This window comes from Gobio gobio (genome assembly GCF_949357685.1).
Source record: "Gobio gobio genome assembly, chromosome: 22".
Classification (NCBI taxonomy): domain Eukaryota; kingdom Metazoa; phylum Chordata; class Actinopteri; order Cypriniformes; family Gobionidae; genus Gobio; species Gobio gobio.
This window is the reverse complement of record NC_137118.1, coordinates 45,645,855-45,666,585: the sequence shown is the minus strand read 5'-3', so window position 1 is coordinate 45,666,585 and position 20,731 is coordinate 45,645,855. Positions and strand designations below refer to the sequence as shown.

The following is a 20,731-nucleotide window of genomic DNA, read 5'->3' as shown; positions in this document are numbered from 1 at the left end:
AATACAGGGATTCGGCTGGGTCTTAAAAAGTCTAAAATTTCAAAAATCACAATTTAAAGCCTTAAAAAGTCTTAAATTTCGCTTAAGTGTTGAGTTCTAGGTCTTAAATCATCTTAAACAGGTCTTAATTTTCCTATATCCATGTAACGCTTCCTCTAATGCTCACTGAAATGCTCCCGCAACGCTTAATGTTTTTTAATTCTGGGTGTTGTAGTTCTTTCTTTCGCTAGTCCAAATATAATTTGCTGTATTATGACTACAAATGAGACCAACATGCATCTTATATTGCAGTCAGCTTTCGTGTTGTTGGTGCGAGTCTCTTTCGGATTGTACCAGGGACAAATAAAACAGATTTTATTCTTCAGATAATAATCCTCCAGTTTTTCGCATTTTCGCGATTACTAAATGCAACGAAAAATAAAAAAAAAACATTTTTTGAGATACTGCATAATTCGTAATTTCACAGCGAAATAAGGGCAAGATGCCAAAACAAACAAGATTTATGCATTTTGTTTATTCTATTGTCATGTGTGACTATTGTGAATCTAACATAATTCGTAATACAGTAAATGTGGCATCCTAATTATGAACATTTCTGGAAATTACCACCACAAATTCAGTCAATTTGATCTCAAAAATCACACCAAAAAAAATGAGCTATGGGAAAGTGCAAGTTTATCAATTAAACTTCATTTTATTGGCCAATAAATCGGTTATCGGCTTTCAATAATAAAGAATTATCGGTTATCGTATCGGCCAAAATTTTCATATCAAGCAATATGATAAAAGTCACTAAATAGTTCAATCTACTTATATTAATAATCAAAAATAAATCTGCATCAACATAGAATTCACCTAAAAAAGCAACAAGAAAAATATATTTTTAGCAGTTTTAGGGCATTTTTTCAGCTATTAAAATAAAATAAACCACTGCATATTCATAAAACATTTCTGATTCATATACAAATGACAAATTCTAGAAATCAAATCAGAGGCTCGCCGATATTGATCAGAAAATATGACTAATTTATAGGAATGCACCTATATGAAAATTTTAGCAAATACCAATAACTCTTTATATTTGAACGCTGATAACCGATATATTGGCCGATTAATCAAAATTCTATTTTTTTTAAATAATATTTGAGAGCCTGATTACAAAAACAAAAGCCTCATCATTAAAGCCATGTCCCTAACACACAATTATGATGTTCTCATGATAATGTTATGTCGTCTATATGACAGACTTGTGCTCGGAACTGTATTTTCCTCTTCTGAAGTGATTCCAATCATATTTCAAGCAATTCAAACCCATCATGATGAACAGAGAGCATCTGAAGGAAATAATACATTATTATTTAATTTTCCTGGGGCGATAACATTAAAAATGAACATTTATCGGTCGATGGTGGATCCCTACTAATTTAGTCGGGTTTTTAAGGCAAAACTATATTTCCCATCATTCTCTGTGGAAGCATAAGAACATTAAAACACAAGGGCATCGATTACACACAGTACCTAATGCATCTTTTCTTGTACTATAAAAGCTTCTTATCTTCATTGGGGAGTGAAAACGACACAAAGAAATGCGAAGATGCCCAGCAAGTCCACTTTATTCTGACCAACATCACTTAAACGCTCATTACGAGTACAACCTCTGGATGGATGAGCACAGAAGCTTGTTCAATACCAGAATCCTCCATCTTCGCATTGACGAACACAAAGAATCGTCCTGTCATGCATGTAAACTTTTGAGTTGAAAGGAGCCATCCAGTTTTCCCCTTCCTGAAACTGAGTGCTTTGGGGCACAGTTTGGAATGTAACATTCAGGCTAAACTTCACGATGAAGTCAAAATGCAGTTCGTTCTGATGTGATATTTCGCAAATCTCTGGAACGGACGAATTCCATGAGAACGAATCGCTGGGCTTTTATGTTGACTGGTAGACTGCTAATGCTAGCAATCAAGCTCTTGTAGACGTGTGAAGAAAACTATACAGCAGACCCTGCAGCAGAGAGCACAGAGCTTACGCCCTCCACCACAAACTACATCAAAGAGCATTGTGGGTGGAGCGCGAACTTTCAATACATGGTGCAAATCTGTAGGCTTACTGTCAATCTGACTTCTCAAAGCTGAAAGCTTCAGTCCATATGATCTGATTTAACGCAACGTTAAAAATAATAAACTTAGCTTGCATTACATAAGAAACAATATGCAGAATTGCTGGGAAGGTATTTGCATCATATGAGCGTTCAAATGTGTAGCGCAATGCATCTTTTTGCATTTTCAATCCAATTTTGAGTTTAAAAAAAGTCTCATTAAATAATATGTGCGTCAAGTCAACCACATTGCATTGTGGGATATAGTAGAGTATTCAATGCATATAAAAAAAAATGTATACAAGCATGCTAATTACATTATTTTACATATTTAAGTAGGGCTGCACAATATATTGAAATTATCGAAATATCGCAAATGTACATATAGCAATATGCATATCGCAAGGGCACGCAATATCTGAATGAAAATTTTGCGTTTTTAGGTTGATGAATATAGCAGAGAATAGACTGGGCACACGACTGTTACTTATGTGACTTGCTTGACGTTAAAAAGAGTTATTAAACGCAATAACTTGCGAAAAACAACTCTGCTGTCTGACACACACCGAAATGTGCACACAAGACGTTCTTTTTTCGTGTCTTGTTACTTGTAACTGTCAAATACACACACAGTTATTTCAAAATGGCCGTCTTGATGAGTATTCATGTAAACAAAGTCGGTTATGCTTTAAGTGAACGATAACAGTTGGGGAAAGAAACCGAATGCGTGTCAATAGGATCCGTGCATTAGGTCTTAAAGTGACAGTACAGTAATACAGTAAACCTGCTCATACTGTAAACCTGCTCATACAGTAAACCTGTTCATACTGTAAACCTGCTCATACAGTAAACCTGCTCATACAGTAAACCTGCTCACACTGTAAACCTGCTCATACTGTAAACCTGCTCATACAGTAAACCTGCTCACACTGTAAACCTGCTCACACTGTAAACCTGCTCACACAGTAAACCTGCTCATACTGTAAACCTGCTCATACAGTAAACCTGCTCACACTGTAAACCTGCTCACACTGTAAACCTGCTCATACAGTAAACCTGCTCATACAGTAAACCTGCTCATACAGTAAACCTGCTCATACAGTAAACCTGCTCACACTGTAAACCTGCTCATATAGTAAACCTGCTCATACAGTAAACCTGCTCATACAGTAAACCTGCTCATACAGTAAACCTGCTCATACAGTAAACCTGCTCATATAGTAAACCTGCTCATACAGTAAACCTGCTCATACAGTAAACCTGCTCATACAGTAAACCTGCTCACACTGTAAACCTGCTCATACAGTAAACCTGCTCATATAGTAAACCTGCTAATATAGTAAACCTGAACCTACTAATACAGTAAACCTGCTCATACTGTAAACCTGAACCTACTAATACAGTAAACCTGCTCATACTGTAAACCTGAACCTACTAATACAGTAAATCTGCTCATCCTGTAAACCTACTAATACAGTAAACCTGCTCATACAGTAAACCTGCTCATACTGTAAACCTGAACCTACTAATACAGTAAACCTGCTCATACTGTAAACCTGAACCTACTAATACAGTAAACCTGCTCATACAGTAAACCTTAACTTACTAATACAGTAAACCTGCTCATACAGTAAACCTGCTCATATTGTAAACCTACTAATACAGTAAATCTGCTCATACAGTAAACCTACTAACACAGTAAACCTGCTCATACAGTAAACCTACTAATACAGTAAACCTGCTCATACTGTAAACCTACTAATACAGTAAAACTGCTCATACAGTAAACCTGCTCATACTGTAAACCAGCTCATACAGTAAACCAGCTCATACAGTAAACCTGCTCATACTCTAAACCTGCTCATACTGTAAACCTGCTCATACTGTAAACCTGCTCATACAGTAAACCAGCGCATACTGTAAACCAGTTCATACTGTAAACCAGCTCATACTGTAAACCAGCTCATACAGTAAACCTGCTCATACTGTAAACCTACTAATACAGTAAAACTGCTCATACAGTAAACCTGCTCATACAGTCAACCAGCTCATACTGTAAACCAGCTCATACTGTAAACCAGCTCATACAGTAAACCTGCTCTCACAGTAAACCAGCTCATACAGTAAACCTGCTCATACTGTAAACCTGCTCATACTGTAAACCTGCTCATACTGTAAACCTGCTCATACTGTAAACCTGCTCATACTGTAAACCTGCTCATACTGTAAACCAGCTCATACAGTAAACCTGCTCATACAGTAAACCTGCTCATACTGTAAACCTGCTCATACAGTAAACCTGCTTACACAGTAAACCTGCTCATACTGTAAACCAGCTCATACAGTAAACCAGCTCATTAAGTAAACCAGCTCATACAGTAAACCAGCTCATACAGTAAACCTGCTCATACTGTAAACCTGCTCATACTGTAAACCTGCTCATACAGTAAACTAGCTCATACAGTAAACCAGCTCATACTGTAAACCAGCTCATACTGTAAACCAGCTCATACTGTAAACCTGCTCATACAGTAAACCAGCTCATACTGTAAACCTGCTCATACAGTAAACCAGCTCATACAGTAAACCAGCTCATACAGTAAACCAGCTCATACAGTAAACCTGCTCACACAGTCAACCTGCTCATACTGTAAACCTGCTCATACTGTAAACCTGCTCATACAGTAAACTAGCTCATACAGTAAACCAGCTCATACTGTAAACCAGCTCATACTGTAAACCTGCTCATACTGTAAACCTGCTCATACAGTAAACCAGCTCATACAGTAAACCAGCTCATACAGTAAACCAGCTCATACAGTAAACCTGCTCACACAGTCAACCTGCTCATACTGTAAACCTGCCACTGTCTGTCAAACAACAAAAGAACAAGAGAAAATCACTCAGTGCTCTTGGCTGAATAACCTTTGTAGCTTTATTATGTATCAGTGTATATTTAATTAAAGGGTTAGTTCACCCAAAAATGAAAATTCTGTCATTAATTACTCACCCTCACGTCGTTCGAGACCCGTCAGACCTCCGTTCATATTCGGAACACAAATGAAGATATTTTTGTTGAAAGCTGATGCTGAGAAAGGCTTCATATAGGCCTCCATTGGCATTCAGTACACTTATACTCCCAAGACGGATAAAAGGCACTTAAAACATCTTTACAAAGTCCATCTCACCACAGTGACTCTACAATAATCTTACAATGCGACGACAATAGTTTTTGTGCGCAAAAAAAATCAAAATAACACCTTTTTCCAACTTGTTACTGCCTTCCGTGTGTGCCTCCACGACGCATGCGCGAGAATATGACGTAGATCCGGCGTTCGGACAGATGACCCAGAAGTGATTTGTTTACAATCAGAGGAAGACGCGCGTATCTCAGCTGTTGGATTCTACATTGATCGTGCTTTAGGTCTCGGCGTAGTGCTCAAAATGGGGATAAAGTGTGTATTTCATGGATTCTCGAACCCCGGCGCTACGTCATATTCTCGCGCATGCGTCGTGGAGGCACACACGGAAGGCAATAACAAGCTGGATAAAGGTGTTATTTTGATTTTGTTTTGCGCACAAAAACTATTGTCGTCGCATTGTAAGATTATTGTAGAGTCACTGTGGTGAGATGGACTTTGTAACGACGTTCTGAGTGCCTTTTATCCGTCTTGGGAGTATAAGTGTACTGAATGCCAATGGAGGCCTATATGAAGCCTTTCTCAGCATCAGCTTTCAACAAAAATATCTTCATTTGTGTTCCGAATATGAACGGAGGTCTTACGGGTCTCGAACGACATAAGGGTGAGTAATTAATGACAGAATTTTCATTTTTGGGTGAACTAACCCTTTAATGTGAAGTTTTAATAACAAAAATAATGGTCCACCCCTAGTTCAGGTGTCTTTGTTTACCTGAATGTTCTTGATGTCAAGTTTTAGGTTGATATAAACATATATTACCAAGCCAAGCAAAGAGTTTTTGGTATTTAAATATCGGTTTTGTTTGTTTACATTGATGTAAAAATTATATTGTCAGATTTGTGACAATTTTTTGCGAAAAAATGGCACTTTCAGAAGTTGTAGCGATGCTTCCTTTTCCCAGAAAGAATGTGAAACACATAAACAGTGTCATTCTCAGTTTTTAAATATTTGTTTCAATATAACTTAAATATATTTTACACACTTAAAGCAATATCGTATCGCATAATTTTACAAGGATATTGCACAGCCCTATATTGAAGCATTTATTTTCGGAGCAAAGTGAGAAAAACAAAGGGCAAAAATCTTCCTCCAAAACCTCTCAGATGTGTGATCACACGTCACGCGTCTTATGAAGCATCATAACGCAATTACAGAGACACACTGACCTCAAATCTACAGACGCTCAGTAACGCTCTCTTCCACATGGCATTTCTGACGGCCCCAAAAGCAACAGCCTCATGCAAGATTTAAGTTGTACATCTTAAATTTTGCACTTCTGTGTATGAATGACAGAAATGTTAACGCAGGCACAAGGCTTTTCTTTCCACTGGCTCAGTGAGCTGGAGCACACATTAGAGCATGTGCATTTATTATTCTCACACACACACACCCTTTCTGGGTTAATGAGGCTGATGGAAATCTGCGTCTCCTCTGATGCGAGATCAATAAACAAATCAGTTTATTCTGTCCCGTTATATCATTACGCCGCTATGACACCGTCTTCTTCATCTGATCAATACACCACTGGGACTCGCATATGGTTCTGCCATTAACATCATCAATGCTAGAATTTCAAAAACCTTGAGTATTTCCGAGAACAAGCCACAAAGCGTCCTGACTCAAACTATAATAATGGAAAAATTACATCACTCGGTCGCTTTGAGATTGAACTGACGGCAACTGAAAGCAGTGACATACACGGGTGTTGACCTCTGATCTTTGCAGCCGCCTCTGTTATTTTATTACGCATCAAGCACACATGCATCACACGATCCTCCGTATAACTCCCGATTGATCTTTAACAGCTGAGCATATTGGCAAACATATCGCAAGCAAAAGGCACCTAATAGGATCAGCTTTAAATCACCGATCGGCAGCCTAATAAAGTCGTGACAGATGGAAACATAACACACGGCTGGACGGAAGAGAGGGGGGGGCTGAACTTGAACCTGGTGACCTTTCAGGCTCGGTGTGATCGATATGAGGATGCAAGCCACACGAGTCACGTTTTGCAAGAGCTATAATGCCATGCCGGTTTCCACAGCGATCCGGGGAGCGTGCAATAGTCCCGCAGTGTGCCTACATCAATTGTTGATGAAAACACACTTTTCCCACAAGATCAGCGCAATGTCTACACATCCCGACATGCACACACACAAAAGAGGAGGGTATGTAAATATAGAGCACCGTGGCCAACTGCCAACAGGGGGAAGGCACGGCCATATTTATGAGAAATACATGGCTTTATTGCATCCCCTCCCCCTGCATATGACAGAAAGGAAAACAAATTCCTGTCCTGAATTCGGTCTCGGCTCGTTCGTCACGGTGAGCCCTACCTATCGGGGCTAATCCGGGTCTGCTGAAAGCAACCCCCCCCCCTTCCCAACCCAGCCTGCGTCGCAAGATTGCATCTTTTATTTATCGCTGCTTGGCTTTATTTTTGCAGAGCATTCCATACTGGGATGCAATCAGCCAAGAAACCCTCCCCGTGCGCGCAGGCTTGTCATTTCCCATCGCCGGAGCTCGGAATGAGGCACACACAAAGGGGAAAAAGCGCTCGGAATCAAAAGCAGAGAGCTCCACGTAGCCTGTTGGAAAAAGGGCAAGAGCCCTTGATCTTCGGAGACAGCCAGTCCGCTTTTTAAGAGGCTCCGGGCAGGGAAGACACACGGGCTTGTGTGCGCATTTCCCATTTTGGCTGAAGGGTGAGGGCATAAAGCCCAGCTGAGGCACCTCTCCTCCAGCAGGATAGGGACGTGGAGGAGGGGGGGAATGGTCATGCAGAAAATTACATTCGCTGATTGCATTACAATTCAAATTAAGCAAAGGCACTAATGTGATTAAAATCTTGAATTGTGTCCAAAGGGCGGAGAGCCCAGGGACTTTAAAAACAAAAGGTGGATGAAGTTGTGATACGACAAAACAGGTGAAGCGTTGCATGTAGCAACTACTCTTGACGTCACAAGGGTCAGCTGGAATGCATAATATTAGGGGCCATTTAAAAATAAAAAAAAATGAGGCACTGCGTCTTTAAATCGCCATTCCTCCCACCCCTTTCCCAAATCTTTTCCATTTAACAAGCAGTGAAAGAAAATAAAAAGCCGCTTTTGTTTCGCCTTCCTTTTGGAGGGTGACAGAAAGCTGAAAAGACACAAGCGAACATGAAAATGGGAACAAAGTGCCAAATTCAATAGGGATGCCTGACGGCTATTTGATATGCGCACCCACTAAAATACAAAACCAAGTAAAACCGAGGCTGCTATGGAAATATTTCGCTGTTTTTTTTTAGTTGACATGACAGCTCTACATCCAGCAGTTGGTCGACTTACTACGCCAATAATTCCCCCCCTCCCTCCCCTCACGCTTTCACTTCAGAAAAATAAACAGACCAGACAAGCTTCGCAAGATTTGACATTTCGACCGCCATACGTGCAAATACACGATTAATGTATGACTACACCGACTCAAGTTGAAGCACAACGCGACACAAAGGCGACAGAATAGCGAAAAAAGGCCAGGGGAATGTGTTTTTAACGCTGAATGGATCGAGCGACATCGAGCTCCACTTCCGCGCTGTTTATCTCGCGCGGATACAAAAGCGTATACAATGTATCCAGAACGTTTCCTAGAACGTTCGAAATGGAACACTCGCGATCAAAGTGCGAAACGAAACGACGTCCCGGCACCCTGTCGGGAGATTTAAAACCCGTTGTATTCCTCCCTTTGTTCGGTGTAAATTCAATAGTCCCTTTCATTCGACTCGTGTTCCTCTTTTTAAACGACGTTTTCTGTCGACTGTGTTTCTGGGTGATGATGGTGACTGGGATAAATGCATTTAAACGTTTTCCAAGCCGCGGGGTTACATCCACACTCACCGACTTGCAATACGTTGTCCACACAGCCGCTCTCCAGCAATGCGATGCCGCGTCGGAACGGTAACCGCGTCTCGTCTACGCTCTCCCCGCTGGACGCGCTCTCCTCTCCGCCCGTGTTGAACGAGGAATACATGCAGATCTCCCGTTCGCTCCTCGGGAAAGACCAGTACACGATCCGCCGCTGTACGGGCTCCGGGATGCGCTCGAAACGCTCCTCCACCCGTTGGAACGGCCACTTCTCCGCTACTTTCCGCGCTGCAATGTCCAGAAGCGATTCGGGGCTCTGGGTTTTGCTGGATCCCCCTTGGCCAGAACCCGAACCGCCGCATACTGTTCCACCGGCTCGCTGCCCCTGTCTACATGTCGTACTATACCCGGGTCGGCAGCAGAGCCGTTTAGCTGGGGGCTGCTGAACGCGCTCCGCCATGATCGCACTGCTTTAACGGCAAGGGCGGAAGTCGCCGTACTATATAAACGGGATAAGGAAAGGAAAAGGTTGCGACGCGCATCGATTGTTCGCCGTGTAAGGACAGCCCGGACTTATTTGGTCAAAAGGGCGGGGCTTCGGAGTCTTTGTGTAGACAAAATAAGAAATGGGCGGGGCCTGTGCGTCTGCAGCCGTGCTAAAAAAGGAATGGGAGGCGGGGCTCTTGCTGGAGTCATAATGAGTGTCATAAGTTCACAACAGGAAGAGGCACGAGAGGTTGGAAAAGCTCATGGATTTGTCGCTCCACAAACTAATGAAGGAAATATAGAAGTATTAGGGATTATAGGAAATTCATAATAAATAAGATTAAGGGATGGATTGTGTCTCAAGCCTGGCTCCCACACGCTATGTGGTATACTTTCAGTAGGCTACTTCTCAGAAATGGACTTAAAATTGCATTTAAGTAGCCTATACTTATGCTGACAAATATATTTGGCCTATACTCAATCTTTAGATCGAGATATACATGAAAAGTATAATTAAAGGCACAATATGTAAGATTTTTGGATTTAAATATCCAAAAACCACTATAACAGTGTTATATGTTTTGTTGACTTGTGTGTTAGATAATTTTTGTGTAGGCTAAATGCGATTTTCTCAGCTTTTTGTTTAAAATGTTGTTTTCATGAAACCCACATTCAAGTGTTGATTAAAAAGGATGCATGAAGCTAGAATAAAATGTTAAGTAAAGTACAGTTAAAGGTATATTTCAAGTATAAAAATTAATTATTTTTAATTTGCAAAAATAAATAGTAAGCTGTATGACGTTAAGTTCACATAAAGTACTTACAGGAATACTTGCAGTATAAAACTACTAGTTTACTGAACGTGTACTTCAAAGTGTACTTTAATAAACTAAAAAAAATGTGCTACATGTTTCAGTACAAATCAAAAACATAAAGTAGTTGAGTACTTAAAGTTTACACTTAAAGTATACTTAAAAGTATACTATTATACACTAAAAAGTGGGCCAATTTAGCACCAAGTAGTATTGAAATAGTACACTTACAAGTACACTACTAGTACATTGATAGTATACTTACCACATAAACATGAACTTTACTTCAGTATACTTAATAAAATGAACTTGAAGTATACTTTACATATATTTTCCTGTAAACTGACTTATTTATACTGTGTGTTTCCAAAATGTAAATTATTATAGTGTTGTCAAATCGATTAATCACGATTAATCGCATCCAAAAGTTAATGTTTACATAATATATGTGTGTGTGTTGTGTATAATTATTACATATATACAAATACACACACATGCATGTATATATTTAAGATTTTTAAAAAATATTTATATATAAAATATTAATATTTATTTATTTATATATATATATATATATATATATATATATATAAATTATATAAATATATATATGCAAATATGTCTTAAATATATACATGAATGAGTGCATTTTTATTTATACGTAATACACAGTACACACACATATACTGTATTATGTAAACACAAACTTTTATTTTGGATACGATTAATCACGATTAATCGTTTTGACAGCACTATTTTTTCCACTAAAAAGTGGGCCAATTTACTACCAAGTAGTATTGAAATAGTGCACTACTAGTACATTAATATTATTACATAAAATTGATCCTTGTTACATAACGTTTACTTAAAAATATACTTGAACTTTACTTAAGTATACTTAAAAGGAACTTGAAGTATACTTTACATCCTGTATACAGACCTATTTATACTGTGTGTTTCCAAAATGTCAATTATTAGCAACTTCTGAGCAAGACGTTCACCTGATATTGGTGAGATATTTTTTCAGAAAAAAATATTTGTTTCAGGCTTTAAAAAATACATATTTCTCTCAAAACTTGTGCACACCAGCAGTGAATATGGGCTGGTAAGTCACCAAACTATCATTACTTGATGTTCCTCAAAACTTTGGACATTGATAGAGTTTATTCTAAACAATGATCCAAAATGTAATTACCTTGGTATTGGGTTGAAAAGAAAATGAGTGGAATTGCTCATCATCCCGGTTATAAATATTTCTTCCCTTGTTCAAATGTCGTGCTGCTTTGCTAAATGCCAAACAGCTAGATAAATGATATCTATTAATCTTAAATGTGCCGTGTAAAGGGAAAAGGTTTGCTCCCAATTTAAATGGATCAAACATATGCTTAGAGAATTATCCTCCACACATCCTGAAGGTAAATCCATGCAAACTTTATGTCACATTTTAGGAGACGTTTTTGTGAGTATCATGCATGTACTGCATACAGTATGTGGCCTGTTTTAACTCAGTCGCATGGCAGCACGTTCACATTAACTCCAGTCTGTGAGGGGTAAAGTCTTTTTCATTTTCATTCCAGGTGATTCCCGGTACTGAATCTGATCAAGTGACAGATCTGAAGACCACAGCAGGTGTCTGTGATAAAACTACAAAAGGAGATCTTACCACCTAACGAGAGAGAGCGCTAATTTAATTTCATGCAAGAGTCTCACCGGCGATATTAAAAAGTGTGGCCTCGGGGTAAGTTTAATTGATTGAGAAATGTGATGTAACTAATTGCAACTCATTGGCGGGATGTTGTAATCTCCAGCCGATCAATGCAATGCATTTCAGATTAGCGTCCGCACAATTTGAGCTTCCCTCATCTGTCATATCAGATTTTTTAATGGACACACGCAGCGTGGCATAAGGGAGCCGTAGCGTTTAGTAGACTGTGTTTTGGATGAAGGCATGAGGTTCAGTTTAATACTTCCATGAAATTAAGCACTTATCTTTTTTTTTATAAAACTTTTTTATTTACTTAGTTTATATGCACACTTGACACTGGTTGTTTAAACTATTAAAAGTGTGTTTAGATGATATTGTCCAAAAAAAATTGTCACTGGACTCTGGTCAGGGGCTGGAGCCATCACTGGACTCTGGTCAGGGGCTGGAGCCGTCACTGGACTCTGGTCAGGGGCTGGAGCCATCACTGGACTCTGGTCAGGGGCTGGAGCCATCACTGGACTCTGGTCAGGGGCTGGAGCCATCACTGGACTCTGGTCAGGGGCTGGAGCCGTCACTGGACTCTGGTCAGGGGCTGGAGCCATCACTGGACTCTGGTCAGGGGCTGGAGCCGTCACTGGACTCTGGTCAGGGGCTGGAGCCATCACTGGACTCTGGTCAGGGGCTGGAGCCGTCACTGGACTCTGGACAGGGGCTGGAGCCATCACTGGACTCTGGTCAGGGGCTGGAGCCGTCACTGGACTCTGGTCAGGGGCTGGAGCCGTCACTGGACTCTGTTCAGGGGCTGAAGCCATCACTTGACTCTGGTCAGGGGCTGGAGCCGTCACTGGACTCTGGTCAGGGGCTGAAGCCATCACTGGACTCTGGTCAGGGGCTGGAGCCATCACTGGACTCTGGTCAGGGGCTGGAAAGATCACTGGACTCAGGTCAGGGGCTGGAGCCGTCACTGGACTCTGGTCAGGGGCTGGAAAGATCACTGGACTCTGGTCAGGGGCTGGAGCTGTCACTGGACTCTGGTCAGGGGCTGGAGCCGTCACTGGACTCTGGTCAGGGGCTGGAGCCGTCACTGGACTCTGGTCAGGGGCTGGAGCCGTCACTGGACCCTGGTCAGGGGCTGGAGCCGTCACTGGACTCTGGTCAGGGGCTGGAGCCATCACTGGACCCTGGTCAGGGGCTGGAGCCGTCACTGGACTCTGGACAGGGGCTGGAGCCATCACTGGACTCTGGTCAGGGTCTGGAGCCGTCACTGGACTCTGGTCAGGGGCTGGAGCCGTCACTGGACTCTGGTCAGGGGCTGAAGCCATCACTGGACTCTGGTCAGGGGCTGGAGCCGTCACTGGACTCTGGTCAGGGGCTGAAGCCATCACTGGACTCTGGTCAGGGGCTGGAGCCATCACTGGACTCTGGTCAGGGGCTGGAAAGATCACTGGACTCAGGTCAGGGGCTGGTGCCGTCACTGGACTCTGGACAGGGGCTGGAGCCCTTACTGGACTCTGGTCAGGGGCTGGAGCCCTTACTGGACTGTGGTCAGGGGCTGGAGCCGTCACAGGACTCTGGTCAGGGGCTGGAGCCGTCACTGGACCCTGGTCAGGGGCTGAAGCCGTCACTTCACTCAGGTCAGGGTCTGGAGCCGTCACTGGACTCTGGTCAGGGGCTGGAGTCGTCACTGGACTCTGGTCAGGGGCTGGAGCAGTCACAGGACTCTGGTCAGGGGCTGGAGCCGTCACTGGACTGTGGTCAGGGGCTGGAGCCGTCACAGGACTCTGGTCAGGGGCTGGAGCCGTCACTGGACCCTGGTCAGGGGCTGAAGCCGTCACTTCACTCAGGTCAGGGTCTGGAGCCGTCACTGGACTCTGGTCAGGGGCTGGAGTCGTCACTGGACTCTGGTCAGGGGCTGGAGCAGTCACAGGACTCTGGTCAGGGGCTGGAGCCGTCACTGGACTCTGGTCAGGGGCTGGAGCCATCACTGGACTCTGGTCAGGGGCTGGAGCCGTCACAGGACTCAGGTCAGTGGCTGGAGCCGTCACTGGACTCTGGTCAGGGGCTGGAGCCATCACTGGACCCTGGTCAGGGGCTGGAGCCCTTACTGGACTCTGGTCAGGGGCTGGAGCCGTCACAGGACTCTGGTCAGGGGCTGGAGCCGTCACTGGACCCTGGTCAGGGGCTGGAGCCGTCACTGGACTCTGGTCAGGGGCTGGAGCCATCACTGGACTCTGGTCAGGGGCTGGAGCCGTCACTGGACTCTGGTCAGGGGCTGGAGCCGTCACAGGACTCTGGTCAGGGGCTGGAGCCGTCACTGGACTCTGGTCAGGCGCTGGAGCCGTCACTGGACTCTGGTCAGGGGCTGGAGCCGTCACAGGACTCAGGTCAGTGGCTGGAGCCGTCACTGGACTCTGGTCAGGGGCTGGAGCCCTTACTGGACTCTGGTCAGGGGCTGGAGCCGTCACAGGACTCTGGTCAGGGGCTGGAGCCGTCACTGGACCCTGGTCAGGGGCTGGAGCCGTCACTGGACTCTGGTCAGGGGCTGGAGCCATCACTGGACTCTGGTCAGGGGCTGGAGCCGTCACTGGACTCTGGTCAGGGGCTGGAGCCGTCACAGGACTCTGGTCAGGGGCTGGAGCCGTCACTGGAATCTGGTCAGGCGCTGGAGCCGTCACTGGACTCTGGTCAGGGGCAGGAGCCATCACAGGACTCTGGTCAGGGGCTGGAGCCGTCACTGGACTCTGGTCAGGGGCTGGAGCCCTTACTGGACTCTGGTCAGGGGCTGGAGCCGTCACAGGACTCTGGTCAGGGGCTGGAGCCGTCACTGGAATCTGGTCAGGCGCTGGAGCCGTCACAGGACTCTGGTCAGGGGCTGGAGCCGTCACTGGACCCTGGTCAGGGGCTGGAGCCGTCACTGGACTCTGGTCAGGGGCTGGAGCCATCACTGGACTCTGGTCAGGGGCTGGAGCCGTCACTGGACTCTGGTCAGGGGCTGGAGCCGTCACAGGACTCTGGTCAGGGGCTGGAGCTGTCACTGGACCCTGGTCAGGGGCTGGAGCCGTCACTGGACTCTGGTCAGGGGCTGGAGCCATCACTGGACTCTGGTCAGGGGCTGGAGCCATCACAGGACTCTGGTCAGGGGCTGGAGCTGTCACTGGACCCTGGTCAGGGGCTGGAGCCGTCACTGGACTCTGGTCAGGGGCTGGAGCCATCACTGGACTCTGGTCAGGGGCTGGAGCCGTCACTGGACTCTGGTCAGGGGCTGGAGCCGTCACTTCACTCAGGTCAGGGGCTGGAGCCGTCACTGGACTCAGGTCAGGGGCTGGAGCCGTCACTGGACTCTGGACAGGGGCTGGAGCCCTTACTGGACTCTGGTCAGGGGCTGGAGCCCTTACTGAACTCTGGTCAGGGGCTGGAGCCGTCACAGGACTCTGGTCAGGGGCTGGAGCCATCACTGGACCCTGGTCAGGGGCTGAAGCCGTCACTTCACTCAGGTCAGGGGCTGGAGCCGTCACTGGACTCAGGTCAGGGGCTGGAGCCGTCGCTGGACTCAGGTCAGGGGCTGGAGCCATCACTGGACTCTGGTCAGGGGCTGGAGCAGTCACAGGACTCTGGTCAGGGGCTGGAGCCGTCACTGGACTCTGGTCAGGGGCTGGAGCCGTCACTGGACTCTGGTCAGGGGCTGGAGCCGTCACAGGACTCAGGTCAGTGGCTGGAGCCGTCACTGGACTCTGGTCAGGGGCTGGAGCCATCACTGGACTCTGGTCAGGGGCTGGAGCCCTTACTGGACTCTGGTCAGGGGCTGGAGCCGTCACAGGACTCTGGTCAGGGGCTGGAGCCGTCACTGGACCCTGGTCAGGGGCTGGAGCCGTCACTGGACTCTGGTCAGGGGCTGGAGCCATCACTGGACTCTGGTAAGGGGCTGGAGCCGTCACTGGACTCTGGTCAGGGGCTGGAGCCGTCACTGGACTCTGGTCAGGGGCTGGAACCGTCACAGGACTCTGGTCAGGGGCTGGAGCCGTCACTGGACTCTGGTCAGGGGCTGGAGCCGTCACTGGACTCTGGTTAGGGGCTGGAGCCGTCACAGGACTCTGGTCAGGGGCTGGAGCCATCACTGGACTCTGGTCAGGGGCTGGAGCCATCACTGGACTCTGGTCAGGGGCTGGAGCCATCACTGGACTCTGGTCAGGGGCTGGAGCCATCACTGGACTCTGGTCAGGGGCAGGAGCCGTCACAGGACTCTGGTTAGGGGCTGGAGCCGTCACAGGACTCTGGTCAGGGGCTGGAGCCATCACTGGACTCTGGTCAGGGGCTGGAGCCATCACTGGACTCTGGTCAGGGGCTGGAGCCGTCACTGGAATCTGGTCAGGCGCTGGAGCCGTCACAGGACTCTGGTCAGGGGCTGGAGCCGTCACTGGACCCTGGTCAGGGGCTGGAGCCGTCACTGGACTCTGGTCAGGGGCTGGAGCCATCACTGGACTCTGGTCAGGGGCTGGAGCCGTCACTGGACTCTGGTCAGGGGCTGGAGCCGTCACAGGACTCTGGTCAGGGGCTGGAGCTGTCACTGGACCCTGGTCAGGGGCTGGAGCCGTCACTGGACTCTGGTCAGGGGCTGGAGCCATCACTGGACTCTGGTCAGGGGCTGGAGCCATCACAGGACTCTGGTCAGGGGCTGGAGCTGTCACTGGACCCTGGTCAGGGGCTGGAGCCGTCACTGGACTCTGGTCAGGGGCTGGAGCCATCACTGGACTCTGGTCAGGGGCTGGAGCCGTCACTGGACTCTGGTCAGGGGCTGGAGCCGTCACTTCACTCAGGTCAGGGGCTGGAGCCGTCACTGGACTCAGGTCAGGGGCTGGAGCCGTCACTGGACTCTGGACAGGGGCTGGAGCCCTTACTGGACTCTGGTCAGGGGCTGGAGCCCTTACTGAACTCTGGTCAGGGGCTGGAGCCGTCACAGGACTCTGGTCAGGGGCTGGAGCCATCACTGGACCCTGGTCAGGGGCTGAAGCCGTCACTTCACTCAGGTCAGGGGCTGGAGCCGTCACTGGACTCAGGTCAGGGGCTGGAGCCGTCGCTGGACTCAGGTCAGGGGCTGGAGCCATCACTGGACTCTGGTCAGGGGCTGGAGCAGTCACAGGACTCTGGTCAGGGGCTGGAGCCGTCACTGGACTCTGGTCAGGGGCTGGAGCCGTCACTGGACTCTGGTCAGGGGCTGGAGCCGTCACAGGACTCAGGTCAGTGGCTGGAGCCGTCACTGGACTCTGGTCAGGGGCTGGAGCCATCACTGGACTCTGGTCAGGGGCTGGAGCCCTTACTGGACTCTGGTCAGGGGCTGGAGCCGTCACAGGACTCTGGTCAGGGGCTGGAGCCGTCACTGGACCCTGGTCAGGGGCTGGAGCCGTCACTGGACTCTGGTCAGGGGCTGGAGCCATCACTGGACTCTGGTAAGGGGCTGGAGCCGTCACTGGACTCTGGTCAGGGGCTGGAGCCGTCACTGGACTCTGGTCAGGGGCTGGAACCGTCACAGGACTCTGGTCAGGGGCTGGAGCCGTCACTGGACTCTGGTCAGGGGCTGGAGCCGTCACTGGACTCTGGTTAGGGGCTGGAGCCATCACTGGACTCTGGTCAGGGGCTGGAGCCATCACTGGACTCTGGTCAGGGGCTGGAGCCATCACTGGACTCTGGTCAGGGGCTGGAGCCATCACTGGACTCTGGTCAGGGGCTGGAGCCCTTACTGAACTCTGGTCAGGGGCTGGAGCCGTCACAGGACTCTGGTCAGGGGCTGGAGCCATCACTGGACCCTGGTCAGGGGCTGAAGCCGTCACTTCACTCAGGTCAGGGGCTGGAGCCGTCACTGGACTCAGGTCAGGGGCTGGAGCCGTCGCTGGACTCAGGTCAGGGGCTGGAGCCATCACTGGACTCTGGTCAGGGGCTGGAGCAGTCACAGGACTCTGGTCAGGGGCTGGAGCCGTCACTGGACTCTGGTCAGGGGCTGGAGCCGTCACTGGACTCTGGTCAGGGGCTGGAGCCGTCACAGGACTCAGGTCAGTGGCTGGAGCCGTCACTGGACTCTGGTCAGGGGCTGGAGCCATCACTGGACTCTGGTCAGGGGCTGGAGCCCTTACTGGACTCTGGTCAGGGGCTGGAGCCGTCACAGGACTCTGGTCAGGGGCTGGAGCCGTCACTGGACCCTGGTCAGGGGCTGGAGCCGTCACTGGACTCTGGTCAGGGGCTGGAGCCATCACTGGACTCTGGTAAGGGGCTGGAGCCGTCACTGGACTCTGGTCAGGGGCTGGAGCCGTCACTGGACTCTGGTCAGGGGCTGGAACCGTCACAGGACTCTGGTCAGGGGCTGGAGCCGTCACTGGACTCTGGTCAGGGGCTGGAGCCGTCACTGGACTCTGGTTAGGGGCTGGAGCCGTCACAGGACTCTGGTCAGGGGCTGGAGCCATCACTGGACTCTGGTCAGGGGCTGGAGCCATCACTGGACTCTGGTCAGGGGCTGGAGCCATCACTGGACTCTGGTCAGGGGCTGGAGCCATCACTGGACTCTGGTCAGGGGCAGGAGCCGTCACAGGACTCTGGTTAGGGGCTGGAGCCGTCACAGGACTCTGGTCAGGGGCTGGAGCCATCACTGGACTCTGGTCAGGGGCTGGAGCCATCACTGGACTCTGGTCAGGGGCAGGAGCCGTCACAGGACTCTGGTTAGGGGCTGGAGCCGTCACAGGACTCTGGTCAGGGGCTGGAGCCATCACTGGACTCTGGTCAGGGGCTGGAGCCATCACTGGACTCTGGTCAGGGGCTGGAGCCATCACTGGACTCTGGTCAGGGGCTGGAGCCATCACTGGACTCTGGTCAGGGGCTGGAGCCATCACTGGACTCTGGTCAGGGGCTGGAGCCATCACTGGACTCTGGTCAGGGGCTGGAGCCATCACTGGACTCTGGTCAGGGGCAGGAGCCGTCACAGGACTCTGGTCAGGGCCTGGAGCGGAGGTCTTGTTCCTGATGGTAAGGTCAGTAAAGGGCTTGGATGCAGGCTTGGGGTTTGCTGGAGTGCCCAAATGTTTTTGGGATGGGACTGGATGACAACTGGGATTGTCTTAATTTCCTCAGTCCCTCCCGAAAACAGGCCTTGAGCATATGATTGCTCCTGCCCGCCAGATTGTAATATTGCAAAAACTCCTCCACATATTGTTCCAGAGGCCTACCGCTCTGTTGGAGGGAAAAGAGAAGAGGATCCTCAGCCAGTCTCTGTAGCTCAGCCCATTCCATGTTCTTTTGGGTCAGCTTTCTGTCACGATGTGGTTGCATTACTGAAGTGCACAACGAAGGAGATACATTAAATTGTCAAGTTTTGGGACACCTGCCTTCACATGCACATGAACTTTAATGCCATCCCATTCATAATCATAATAATAAGGTTTAATATGGAGTAGGCCCACACTTTGCAGCTTCAACTCTTCTGGGAAGGCTTTCCACAAGGTGGAATGTGTTTATGGGAATTTTTGACCATTCTTCTAGAAGTGCATTAGTGAGGTCAGGCACTGATGTTGGACGAGAAGGCCTGGCTCTCAGTCTCCGCTCTAATTCATCCCAAAGCTGTTCTATCGGGTTGAGGTCAGGACTCAAGTTCCTCCACACCAAACTCGCTCATCCATGTCTTTATGGAGACGCTTTGTGCACTGGTCAGTCATGCTGGGACAGGAAGGGGCCGTCCACAAACTGTTCCCACAAAGTTGGGAGCATGAAATTGTCCAAAATGTCTTGGTGAAGGATTAAGAGTTCCTTTCACTGGAACTAACCCCTGAAAAACAACCCCACCCCATAATCCCCCCTCCACCAAACTTTACATGTGGCACAATGCAGTCAGGCCAGTCCCGTTCTCCTGGCAACCGCCAAACCCAGACTCGTCCATGGGATTGTCAGACAGAGAAGCGTGATTGGTCACTCAGAGAACACGTCTCCACTGCTCTAGAGTCCAGTGTCGGCGCGCTTTACCCCACTGCATCCCACACTTTGCATTGCACTTGGTGATGTAAGGCTTGGATGAGCTGGAAACCCATTCCATGAAGCTCTACACACTAGTGCTTGATTTTATACACCTGTGGCCATGAAGTGATTGAACACCTGAATTCAATGATCTGGAGGGGTGTCCCAATACTTTTGGCAATATAGTGTATTTTCAAGTAGACTTTTAACATAATAATCCAAACTATAAACAGAAGTATCAACAAGGAGAAAGCATACAAGCACACTGACATACGTCAACGCTAGACAATCAACTGAGGGCTTAAATAGAAGGGCAAACACAGGAGCTGACGAGATAATTAATGAAACACACCTGAACTAACGCAGCCAATTAGAAACCATAGAAACAAACAGAGAGAACGGAGAACTGAACTGAACTAATGAACAGAACAGATCAAAAACAAACTTTAAACATGAACAAGTAAACCAAACATGTTACAGATATATCGGCCTACCTGGCCGATGTGTTGGAAGCGGGACTTTTATTTTGACAGCGCTGAGAATGGCATTTTACATTATATTTATCATCTTTATTTATGTCTGACCGAATGCAATGGTT

At 47.8% G+C, this 20,731-nt stretch overlaps 1 protein-coding gene across 1 annotated transcript in view; it reads right to left on the bottom strand.

Moving 5' to 3' along the window:
* Positions 1 to 9,724, bottom strand: part of LOC307118278 (zinc finger SWIM domain-containing protein 6) — a 110,145-nt gene extending 100,421 nt beyond the window's left edge. Inside the window, exon 1 of the mRNA XM_079803854.1 lies at positions 9,175 to 9,724. Within this exon, the coding sequence (XP_079659980.1) occupies positions 9,175 to 9,601 (427 nt within the window). The 5' untranslated portion in view covers positions 9,602 to 9,724. The remainder of the gene's footprint in view (positions 1 to 9,174) is intronic.
* Between the last annotated feature and the right edge of the window lie 11,007 nt (positions 9,725 to 20,731).